General features: G+C 34.1%; 1 protein-coding gene and 1 long non-coding RNA gene across 2 annotated transcripts; both read left to right on the forward strand.

Moving 5' to 3' along the window:
* Positions 1-1655: 1655 nt before the first annotated feature.
* Positions 1656-4121, forward strand: LOC117337986 (putative nuclease HARBI1). Its single transcript, XM_033899147.1, has 3 exons — positions 1656-2011; positions 3183-3440; positions 3876-4121. The coding sequence occupies exons 1-3, from the start codon at positions 1779-1781 to the stop codon at positions 4090-4092; spliced, it is 708 nt and encodes a 235-aa protein (XP_033755038.1). The 5' UTR covers positions 1656-1778; the 3' UTR covers positions 4093-4121.
* Positions 4122-5695: 1574 nt separating this feature from the next.
* On the forward strand, positions 5696-7977 carry LOC117337987. Its single transcript, XR_004534929.1, has 3 exons — positions 5696-5740; positions 6079-6257; positions 7775-7977. It is a non-coding gene; the product is annotated as an uncharacterized LOC117337987 (long non-coding RNA).
* The last annotated feature ends 4777 nt before the right edge of the window (positions 7978-12754 follow it).

Below are 12754 nucleotides of genomic sequence, written 5' to 3' on the forward strand. Positions count from 1 at the left end.
TCACCTCACATGTTGTGAGTCATAGGGTAAAAAGGCATGACTTTGTTTTTTAAAAAAACGATACTCTTGTTGCGTGGCCCTGTGGTCCGGCACGACAATTTACCCCAAAACACCAAATATAAAATTTAAAAATAAAAATTTCAGGAAAAAACTGTTTTGTTTCTCATGTTCTCAACTAGACTATATTTCAAAACGAAAGAATGTATTGGATCAAAATACTGGAAATAATCTTAATTAGTTTGTTGGTCATTATCTAAAAGTAGAAAAAAAAACACCTCCATGCGTAGCTGTTGCTAAATCCAAGCTTCATGCCTCGAGTCCCGTCTGCAGTTGCCGTTGAACGATCCCATTAAAAATTAAGTACTGCAAGTACTGTTGAGTTGGAAAGCATTACAATTGTATTTTTGTCAACAATGACAATTGTTGGAAAAGCAGGCCACGGCGATCTTATTTTTCAAAGCATATAGAATTAAGTGACATGTCAATCGCAATAAATATATGAAATGGTTATGAATAACTCAGTTAAGATACAAAATAAACCTTTGCGACCTTTCACTTTAATGTATCTAATTATTTCAGAGTACAGATTACATGCAGCCGTTTTGCAATATTCCTTTTACTCTTTGTATATATTTCTAAAGACATACAGTCTATAAGCAGCTAATCTGTCATTTGGTAGTTTGGTCGGGCGAATTAGGGATAACATAAGTAAATCCCCATGTCTGATCAGAGAAATTTCAGTCAAATTGGGTGTAAAGTAGGTATCACCCAGCAAAATGGAACCCGTCACCCCCTAGATCATGATCAAAACACGGGATTTCCATCTAGGACATGATCGTAGACATGTTATCATTCTGACGAACGCTTTTGTACGTTTTACCTACGTTTTTCTCTTCGTTTCCCTTCTCCAATCGGTCATTTGATTTTGAACCGTCCTTGAACATGAAAATCGATAGTCAAAGTCAAAGATTTGCATACCTTGTGTAGCCAGTCATTCATGCTATAGATGTGCCAATCATCAAGTATGTAGGTATCAGAGTATTGTAAGGAAAACATTTCAAGTTGATTTTAGGATATTTAAATTTGACCTCCGTGAATCGTGTTTCTCGAACCTTGTATTGTGTTAAGTGTACCCTGTATCTCGTACCTTGTATCGTGTTTACTGTATTGTGTATCTCATTCCATGTATCGTGTATCTCGTACCGTGAATCGTGTATACTGTACAGTGTTTTGTGTATTCCGTACCATGTATCGTGTACTGTATATACTGTGCCGTGTTTCGTGTATTCCGTACCATTTACTGTGTATACTGTACCGTATTTTGTGTATTCCGTAACATGTATCGAGTACTGTGTATACTGTACCGTGTTTGGTGTATTCCGTACCATGTATCGAGTACTGTGTATTCCGTACCATGTATCGAGTACTGTGTATACTGTACCGTGTATCACATAGATAGGTTTGGCTGTTTTTTCTCCTTTCGAGTCATGGCTTGAGTACGTCTATTCAATTATGATAATACAAATGAGAGAAAGAAAAGACCCTTAGGCAATATGGAATGTATAAATTTGAGGATATATTTCCCAGATATCAGAGAAATGTATTTTAAGTAAAAATAATCGATGCTTTAATATAATCAAAGACACGCATTAAGTTTACATTGTTTATTTCAGGTATTGACCTTTCTGAGATTCCTTGCAAAAGGAGATTACCTCTCAGAAACTTCCGATATTCACGGTATATCTAAGTCGTCTGGTTGCTTAATCATTAACCGTGTGATGAATTCCATTTGTGACAACCTGAGGAACATTGAGTTCCCCACCACTGTAGACGATATACGAAGAGTGAAGGCAGCATTTCACAGAATATCGGGATTTCCCAATGTGGTTGGGGCTATAGATGGAACGCAGATCCCTATACAAGGAATGTCATCCGATGATGAGCACGTATACATATGCCGGAAAGGATTTCATTCTATAAATGTACAAGGGGTTGTAAATTCTGACTTAAGGTATGGCAGGAAAAAATAAATTTTAAGTTAATATCTTCATATAATCAAAGTCAATCTGGCTTGTAACAAGCACTTTCATTGGCTTAAAAAGAATTGATGTTATACATGTAGGTCTATAAGTCTTATGTACAAAAACATGTTACCAAACAGTATATACATGTATATATATTACGGAAGCGTATTTGGGCCACATTTAAACTTTTTTAATTTTAATGTCCACATTTTAATGTGTAAATTATACACTTTAATGTGTAAAATTAACACTTTAATCTGTAAATTTTAAACTTTAATGTATAAATTATACACTTACATCTGTCAATTTTAAACTTTAATCTGTAAATTATACACTTTAATGTGAAAAATTTACACTTTAATATGTAAATTATACACTTTAATGTGTAAAATTAACACTTTCATCTGTAAATTTTAAACTTTAATGTATAAATTATACACTTAAATCTGTAAATTTTAAACTTTAATCTGTAAATTATACACTTTAATGTGGAAAATTTACACTTTAATCTGTAAATTTTAAACTATAATGTGAAAATTATACACTTTAACCTGTAAATTTTACACTTTAATGTGTAAAATTTACACTTTTATCTGTAAATTTTACACTTTAATGTGTAAATTATACACTTTTATCTGTATACTGTACACTTTAATTTGTAAATCATACACCTTAATTTGTAAATATTACACTTTAATCTGTAATTTTTACACTTTGATATGTGCATTTTACACTTTAATCTGTACATTTTACACATTAATCCGTAAAATTTACTCTTCGGCTTTTACTTACTTTAACCCCCGATAAAATACTCACTTACACCTCATGTATATTGATTTCATCAAGGTCAAATAACCAACCTTCCAATCTCGAAGACCTCTCAAGGTATCGAAATGACTCCACGAAAAGCCAAAGATTAAATTTTACGGATTAATGTGTAAAATGTACAGATTAAAGTGTAAAATTTATATAATAAAGTGTGAAAATTAAAAATAAAAAGAGTTTAAATGTGGCCCTAATACGCTTCCGTAATATATATATATATGTGTATGTTTTGATTCCTGCAACAAAAATAAACTGAATTGGTGATCATGTATACTGTATAGCCAAATCATCTTCATTCAGCATTACAAATGACTACATATCTCTCAATTGCAGATTTACAAATGCTGTGTGCAAGTTTCCAGGATCTACCCATGATGCATATATCCTACAAAACAGTTTTTTACCAGAGATTGTGTCAAATCTAGAGGATGGAGGCTGGTTGTTGGGAGATTCTGGCTATCCTTTAAAGGAGTGGCTAATGACCCCTATTAACCATCCAGGACCGGGTCAAGAAGAACGGTACAATTCAGCTCACTGTCGAACAAGAAATGTTGTAGAAAGGGCATTTGGTGTGCTGAAAGCCCGTTTCAGGTATGTAACCAGTTTTGCAATATTTAATGAAGCTTCAAGATGGTAAAATTTGACAGAACAATCTTTTAGTCAAATTTAGTTTTTCCAATCGCCCTTGGTTTTTGGTCAGTCCATCAGTTATCCATCCTTAAAATCCTTTATCTCACAAAGTACTGATGATCTCTCATAACTTCCCTCAGTCCTAAGTTGTGCATGGTTACTCTTGATACCGATAAAAAAACAAATGGTAGAAAGATGGACGTCTTTGATTTTGACAGGTAAATTACATTCTGTCACATTGTTACCCTTCCTTTTTGTTTTTTGGAGACTGGTTATCCTTTAAGTGAGTGGCTAATGACCCCAATTGACCGTCCAGAGCCCGAGGTCAGGTCCAAATCCAGCTCACTGCTGTACAAGAAAAAATGTAAACAATATAATTTCATTAAATTTCGATAGGTGCCTACATAAGACAGGAGGCAGCCTACCATACAAACCACAAAAGTGTGCCAGAATTATTGAATGTGCCATCCGTCTTCATAATTTGGCAATTGATAATAAAGTGCCACTAATGGAAGTAGTGGAGCCAGAGGTTGGAAATGATCCGTATCTTGTGCCAATAGACAACAACATGACAGCTTCAGCTCTAAGAGACAGACTTGTCCAAAGATTCTGAATGTAAGTACCAGGTATTTTTTTTGGAAAGAGTTACTTCCCCTTACATTTTCACATTAGGTAATCTTTTTCAAAACATTCCCTTTAATTGGTCAAATAGTATTCAATTTAAGGAACAGGATATGGACCAAAGGAAAAATAGATGCAACAGATAAAACTAAATCCAGCTTTGTCAGTATCATTTTCAGAAAAATTTTATCATGGGGGATAAAGATAGTGGTGGGGAATCTTTGGGGACTGCTTCAACTGTTGAGACAATTTTCTCAATAGCTTCTGTTTTCCTTCTTTGCAGCATGAGCATCTCTTCCATTATTTCCAATTTTCTTCTTCTGTAGGACTCTGCTCTCTCCATCTTTTCTTTTTCTAACAGTATGTACTCTTCCTGTATGCACGTCTCTTCATTAACTACAAGGCAATTAAGTTTCAACATAATAACAACACTAAAAAAGGAATTTATATATAAAAAAAATCTTTTTAATTAAGGTACACTTCATACATGAAACTTGTATTAAGTTGTAAGACTTCAACAGAAACACCAACAGGTACATTAACAGGCACCAAACTTTCGATTTATATGTATTTTTTATAAATTATGTACTAGGCAGTCACACAAATGTGTGTAAAAACATTGAATAAGACTTATTTTTTAGTCTTCTTTTTTCAACAGTGTATGAAAAACAAAAATGTGACTCAGATGAGCCTTGTAGCATAACAAATTACAAACTGCATATCACCTCTTTTCTGTCCTTTTGCTTCCTGTTTTGCCCATATTCTGTGAAGCGATAGAAGGCAGAGTTTGGTTTCTACCTTCATCTGAAATTTCAATGTATAAGTACTGTATAACTAACAATATACTAACAACAGCTTTACTCTTTCTATTTCAGCTCTGATCAAGAAGAGGAAATATGTTCATGCGCCTGAAATTTATACATTACTATATTATTTTTAAAACCTTAATGAAATAATATTCCTTCATGTACATGTACATTATACCAAGTTTTTTGTTTTGGTCTTGTCAACTTACTTTCAACATCCAAGGGTACATCCAAACTTAATTTATTTGTTGATTTTTTGGTTTTACACCTTGCATTGTCACCTGTGAACAAGGAAATGGTTATGATTAATATAATCATTAGAACAATATCATCACTGGGAATTTACATTTAGTGAAATTTCATCATCATTTATTTTTGAAATCACACAAATAAAAAAATCTCACACCAACATGAGAAAAAAGTTTCTTCGGAAAAAGGAAATTGTGAAATAAAAAAAAAACAGTAGTGAAATATGTTATGATTTACAACTCACCATGTGTAGAGGGTTCATCAGACACTAGAAATGATATTGTGGCAGCCTGGCTTAGAGTTGATGAACATTCTTTGACTATAATGATAACACCAAACTGTCTATGAAATCTATTATCACAATATGGAGGTTTAATAACAATGTACCCAAATTTGAAAAAAACTTTAATTTTAAGAAATACTTTAAAAGTTAATAAAGGAGAAAATATGCTAGATTTGATTTTCTAAATTGATCATAGTCTTGTGAATATGGTGATAATTTCCACAGATATATATTTGCAATATACAGTTTGTAAACAGTCTTTCATCCAGGACATGGCTCACTGATTGGCTGGGCTAAACAAGGTAATTATGATTGAACAAATATAACCATGTAGATATTGATCAGGATATCATTAGAATTTACTGATTGATAAATACTTGACAGGACTAGTCTTCAATAGTTTACTTTACTGCTTTTGGACTTGAAAAGCTCTGAATCCTAATATGAACTGAAGATTGTTTGAATATGAATTGGCCCGGAAATAACAAATAAAAAGTGTTGTATAAAACATTGTGACAGCCAGGTTTTGAGACCAGCCCAAGCTGACATGGCGGTTATGTGTAGTTTCTAGTATATAACGCATATTTCGGAATGGTGCTGTCTATTACTTTACTGATACGGAATCACTTATCTGTTTTAGGTGTCCTTTCGTTGAACACCTGTCTCACAGTGCAACATGGCGAACCTTACTCTCATCGAGACGAAGGCTGGGAGATATTCACAGACGCTGTTGTGTCCTATCTCAACAACAACTACACGGGGCTGGTGTTTATGTTGTGGGGAATTGAAGCTCAAAAAAAGAGAGTCTTAATAAACGAGGTGAGGCGATAAAATAGGAATTCTACAATTTCAGGTACTGTTAGTGGTTGTTTGCTCATCTGCCACAAGCTAAAGTGAGCCTATGCCGTAGTATAGGCGTTTGTTGTCCAGTGTCTGTCCAGCTTTATGCGAAAGCATTCTTCTGTTATACTTTATATCCCAAGATTCGTTATTAAGTAAGAACTCAAATTTGTGGAATAACCAATTTACTTGAGCCATAATAAAAGATACAGTTGTCAACTTTGATAAAACAGTCAAGGAGCTTTTTTTGATTGACTAAAAGACAAAGAATCGTCATGCAGTGAATATCATGTGGGTAATACAGGTCTGTTGGACCTCTTTGTATCTCTTTGAAACTTGGTATAATTTTAAATCATGATATGAAGTTATGTTTCCGTGAATAGAATTTCGATTTGCCCTCTATTTGTTGCACTAATCGTTTTCCCAATAGATCCCCTCTCACATATTTTAACTGAAAAATTTGAAACTATGTAGGATTAATAATCATGATATGAAATTGTGTTTGTTCAAAAAGAATCTTCAAATATTTTTGCAAAAGTTATGTCCCGTTTTTTATATATAAATGTCCGTTATTTTGTTCTTTCGGAGACTGGAGCACTTGTTTTCCTCAAACTGTGAGAAAATTAGATATTGACTTAGTAGTGAAAAGTGAGATTCATAGGAATCCAGATAACCACTCATGAGATTATGCAAATCTTATTTTGATGCAATATAACAACAACTTATTTCATGGGCGTATCTTGTTCCGATCTGCTGTACTCTTGTCTATCGATTTCTTTAATATCAAGTTGTGTTTTATAAGCTCAAAACGTTTGATGACTCGTTTTTTATTAGAAATTTGAACATTAATGAAAGTTGAGATTAATAGCATATCTTCTAGCCATTCCAAGGTTATGCAAATCTTATGTTAATGCAAGATACGAATTACCTTGAGAACACGATAACTTGAATAAATTGTAACGAAGTTTGATGAAACTTTGAAAAATCGGACTAATTCGACAGTAGTTCGAACCTGCAACAAGGAAATATGAAATGAAATTTCAAAAGCATTCCATTGTAAAATTGGCAGAAATTTTCAAATTGTGATATTGGCAATTGTGTTTGATTTATTTTGTTTTAACGGCCTTTTAACAGCCAGGGCCATTGACAAACTGGTTAGATATCGACAAAGATACATTATTATAATTGCTGATAAGTAGATATATAGTTTTAAGGTAATAACAAATCTCTAATAACTTTCATGGCATCCATGCATCTGGCCGACACATGTTTGTATCTGCTATAGTGAGCAGTCGATTTTTCCACTATACGTGCACATCAACGGTAACTAGTTATGCTCTATACGTGTACATCAACGGTAACTAGTTATGCTCTATACGTGTACATCAACGGTAACTAGTTTATTAATTTAAAGCAGTTATTGTTGATGATTTTCCAACCTTTTCCAAATACTAACAAATATGTTCATTAATAATAACGTATCAATTCCATTTCAGAGCAAACACCGTGTCCTGCCGGCTTACCATCCAGCAAGCTGGAATCCTAAGTATAGTTTCATAGGATACGAGCACTTCGCCAAGTGTAATGCAGAATTAATCCTGATGGGCAAAACCCCCATTGACTGGAGTTATCTGCCTGCTTACTAGTATGAGGGAGCTACCTTCTCGCTTTTTGCTTTAATAAAAACCATGTAATTGGTTGTTTTTTTCTTTAAAATGTACGGTTTCCATGCTGATTAAAATCTGTTAAATTGATATTTGTTTTCATAATACCCAATGTAAAACTGGGTTAGGTCTGTATTTAAAAAATCATTAATAAATGCGATTAACACAATCTTCATTTGTAATACACTTGGTTTGAATGGACCTCAATCGTTTCATCATAAAAATGAAAAATATCAAAAATAAAAAATGTTGCTTAGAATTATAGAAATATTAGTTACATTAAACAAAATTTATATCATGCAACAATTTTTTACTATTAGTAGATTTCAAAATCACAAATATATACTGAATATATACATGTATACGCGTGTCCAATAATAACCCCAAATAATGTTGAGTCGGTCACAAAAGATATAGACCTACATCATGATCTAACTACTCATCAATGTACTTCTCAATCTCAACAAAAAGCTTTGACTGAAATCGTTCCACATTTTTCAGATTCAAATTTGACCTGTACTACTGACGTTTTACCAAATTTCTTGATGCTAACACTAAGATAATTATTCGACAACATGCACACTTTGTGTCCTTTTTGATATTACCAGCATTTGACTGGTAAATATTAACACTATTTATAATGTCGTGAAAAGTGACAGAATCACCAATATTAGTAACAGGCTTCATTCACTTTATTATAACTTTGATGGTCCTCCTTTGGCTGATCTAGTGTACGTCAATATACAACTGTCCTTGACTCAACTCAACACACACATACATATGACTCGTCCACGTCCTCAGACGCTGAAAACTGCTTTTCATTATTTTGGGTTCGGTTGGTATGCTTCCTTTTTTTTCGATCCCGTGAGCTTATACCATACTGTGATCCATTTGGCAATATTGATATTTACTTCTTCTTCTCTGGAACTAAGTAATGTATAACATTTACATTTCAGTGGCTGGGATTCAAATTCCACCTTACTATTTTAGCAGCTCTCTCACTGGACAAATGTGTGTAATTTAACCTACACATGAGCTTTTGTAATATTTCCTGAAATCTAGGTGAGCGATATAGGCCCTCTGGGCTTCTTTTTTATCAGGCGAATACAAATTCTTCCTTTTATAAAGCACTGGACAAAGTCTGAACGCATCCAACCAAACATATATTTTTTTTTATTCGTTGTAACATTATCTTAGACCCTTGACTTGATAAATCATAGGAATCATCTCGGTAGAATTCGAAATGTATTGTACACCAACTGATTTGCAATCCATAGAAACAGTGAAATTGGCCTTTGACGTCTTGGGCATGAATGCTATCATACAATGTATTTAAAAACAATCACTTTCTTCAAGGAAATACATAATAAAGTCAAAATGTAATCCATACAACAGTACTTAAGGGTAACCTATATAGGAGAACAATGTTGAATTTCAAACACGACTAAATATCTACAAACTTGCAAAATATAGTTAAGTAATATACCGAAATGATTGTTTGTTAGTTTCCTTAAAAAGCGATAATTTGCTGTAGGTGCTAACAATTTCTTCCATAGAGCTATTTCATGGTAATATGCAGCATTGAATAATTCTAAGTCACAAATAATGAAACATGAAAAATAGCCGTGCTGTGATGCTCACAAGTATATATAACACATGCCCCGTCGGATACTCGGTTGAACTCTATAAATCCCTTTGGTTGGATTTAAACAGTTTTCTTTTAAAATCATTAATCGCTGGTCTTGAAAAGGGCGAACTGTCACTTACCACAAAAGGGCGAACTGTCACTTAACACAAAAGGGCGAACTGTCACTTAACACAAAAGCATGGCGGAGAACGCTTTCTTTACTCAAAGTCTCATATAAAATACTATCAAATCAATTTGCCAAACGTCTTAAATCACTTCTAGATCATATCATTCATGAAATTCAAAGATTGTTCTTGAAGAGCATATTCATCCATGCGAATATTAGTCAGTTGTATGGCATTGTGCAATATTTGGAAGAAAACGAGAGGCCATGTTTACTATTACTAATTGTTTTCAAAAAGGCGTTGGATTCTATATCGTGGAGTATTCTCTCAATAATGTCATAATATTTTAACTTCTGAAATGCCTTTAGATATTCTATTTAGACTTTATTTTAGAAAATGCCTCGCTTTGTGTAACACAACCTGTATATTTTTCAAAATTGGAAGATGCAGACAATATGATCATATCTCGCTATACCTTTTTGTTATGCATGTTGAATTCCTAGGAATAATGAAAAGAAAGCATAACGAAAGTATCGGCCTTGAGTTAGGTGAAAAGGGAATCAAACTATCCCAATATGATTCTGGTCTTACCCTGAATGGAAAGAAAAATTTAAAATTGTAGACCTTTTAGACCAATACGCGAACCAATCCGGATTAAAACGGTATATTGAAAAAACGAAGAGGACTTGGATAGGAAGTCAGAAAAATAGTGATGACAGAAAATCTCTGTTGGTCTAAAGAACCTTCTACATTTTTGAAAATAAAATGTAGCGTTAACCTTTCAGACTTTACAGATATTAATTTTACCGTTATTTTGGGAGAAATCAAACTTTTAATCAACTTCTGGTCGAAGAGACACCACAGCCCTATTTGTGAAATTACGGTTGTTAAAACTATTATACTGTCTAAACTGACATATCTTTTTATCAGTATCCCAAACCCAAATAATGATGTAGTGAAAGAACTAGAAAATCTATTCTTTAATTCTGTATAAAGTGAGAAGAAGAATTTAATATCTAGAGCCTAAATGGTCAAAAGTTACAATGAAGGTGGTCTCAAAATGGTATAAGTTGATGCCTTCGTCGAGTAAATGAAAATTTCCTGGATTCAGATATTTCTGAAAAGCGTTAGTTTGTGGTCTTACGCTTTTGAAAAATTCTTTAATAATCAAAGCTTACACTTATAAGTTCGGGGTCTTGTTTCTATAGGGCTTAAACCATGAAGGAGTTGTAATTCGTATCATTTGTAAAAACATCGCTGTAAACTCTGGAAACTAGAGGAAGAATTCTTTCCTAGATGGGAATTGTGTATATTTTAACCCTGGTAAATACTGGCCATATTCATAATATATATGGGATATATATTTTGGTTTGGTTTTATTTGTTTAAAGTCCTATCAACTGCTAAGGTCATTTAAGGATGGCCTCCCGTATGTGCGATATGCATGCGTGAGGTGAGTGCGTATGCATGTTTTGGGAGGCTGCGGTATGTTTGTGTTAAATATCCTTGTGATAGGTCGGAATTTTTTCCGATTTATATTGCTACCTCATTGAAGCAGTCTGATGAAGACATCCAGCAGGACACCCCACCCGATCACATTAAACTGACGACGGGCGGACCAGTCGTCCTACTCTTAATATGCTGAACGCTAAGCAGGAGCAACTACATCTTTTAAAAAAAAAGTCTGGTATTTTTCGGACATGGGGCGAACGTTCAACTAAAGGCCAAAAGTGTGTGATATAGAGAAGCTCTCTTCGGCTCAGTGGGTTGAGCTTAAGACTATATTATATATGTATCATAAATTATGAAGGCAGACAACTTTATATGAATGACTCGTGCAGTGACTGGGCTTCGAACTCTCAATCTACGGACCTATTCGCCTTGTCAGTTTTTGTTTTGTTGATCGTTTTCGCCTTGTCAGTTTATGTTTTGTTTATCGTTTCCGCATTGTCAGTTAAATTTCTGTTTTGTTGATCGTTTCCGCCTTGTCAGTTTGTGTTTTGTTTAGCGTTTCCTCCTTGTCAGTTTCTGTTTTGTTTATCGTTTCCGCCTTGTCAGTTAAATTTCTGTTTTCTTTATCGTTTCCGCTTGATCACATTCTGTTTTGTTTATCGTTTCCGCCTTGTCACTTTCTGTTTTGTTTATCGTTTCCGCCTTGTCAGTTTCTGTTTTGCTTACCGTTTCCGCCTTGTCAGTTAAATTTCTGTTTTGTTTATCGTTTCTGCCTTATCTGATTCTGTTTTGTTTATCGTTTCCGCCTTGTCAGTTTTTGTTTTGTTTATCGTTTCCGCCTTGTCAGTTTGTGTTTTGTTCAGCGTTTCCGCCTTGTCAGTTTCTGTTTTGTTTATCGTTTCCGCCTTGTCAGTTAAATTTCTGTTTTCTTTATCGTTTCCGCTTGATCACATTCTGTTTTGTTTATCGTTTCCGCCTTGTCAGTTTCTGTTTTGTTTAGCGTTTTTGCCTTGTTAGTTTCTGTTTTGTTTAGCGTTTCCGCCTCCTCAGTGTCTGTTTTGTTTAGCGTTTCTGCCTTGTTAGTTTCTTTTTAGTTTAGCGTTTCTGCCTTCTCACCTTCTGTTTTATTTATCGTTTTTGCCTTGTCAGTTTCTGTTTTGTTAAGCGTTGCCGCCCTTTTCAGTTTCTGTTTTGTTTAGCGTTTCTGCCATGTCAGTTTCTGTTTTGTTTTATCGTTTCCGCCTTGTATATTTCTGTTTTGCTTAGCGTTTCCGCCCTTTTCAGTTTCTGTTTTGTTTAGCATTTCTGCCTTGTCAGTTTTTGTTTTTTTAGCGTTTCTGCCTTGTCAGTTTCTGTTTTATTTATCGCTTCCGCCTTGTCAGTTTCTGTTTTGTTTATCGTTTCCGCCTTGCCAGTTAAATTTCTGTTTTGTTTAGCGTTCCGCCTTGTCACTTTCTGTTTTGTTTATTGTTTATGCCTTGTCACTTTCTGTTTTGTTTAGCCTTTCTGTCTTGTCAGTTTCTGTTTTGTTGATCGTTTCCGCCTGGTAAGTTTCTGTTTTGTTTAGTGTTTCTGCCTTGTCAGTTTCTGTTTTGTTGATCGTTTCCGC

The sequence above is a fragment of the Pecten maximus genome, chromosome 11, assembly GCF_902652985.1.
Source record: "Pecten maximus chromosome 11, xPecMax1.1, whole genome shotgun sequence".
In the NCBI taxonomy this organism is placed as follows: domain Eukaryota; kingdom Metazoa; phylum Mollusca; class Bivalvia; order Pectinida; family Pectinidae; genus Pecten; species Pecten maximus.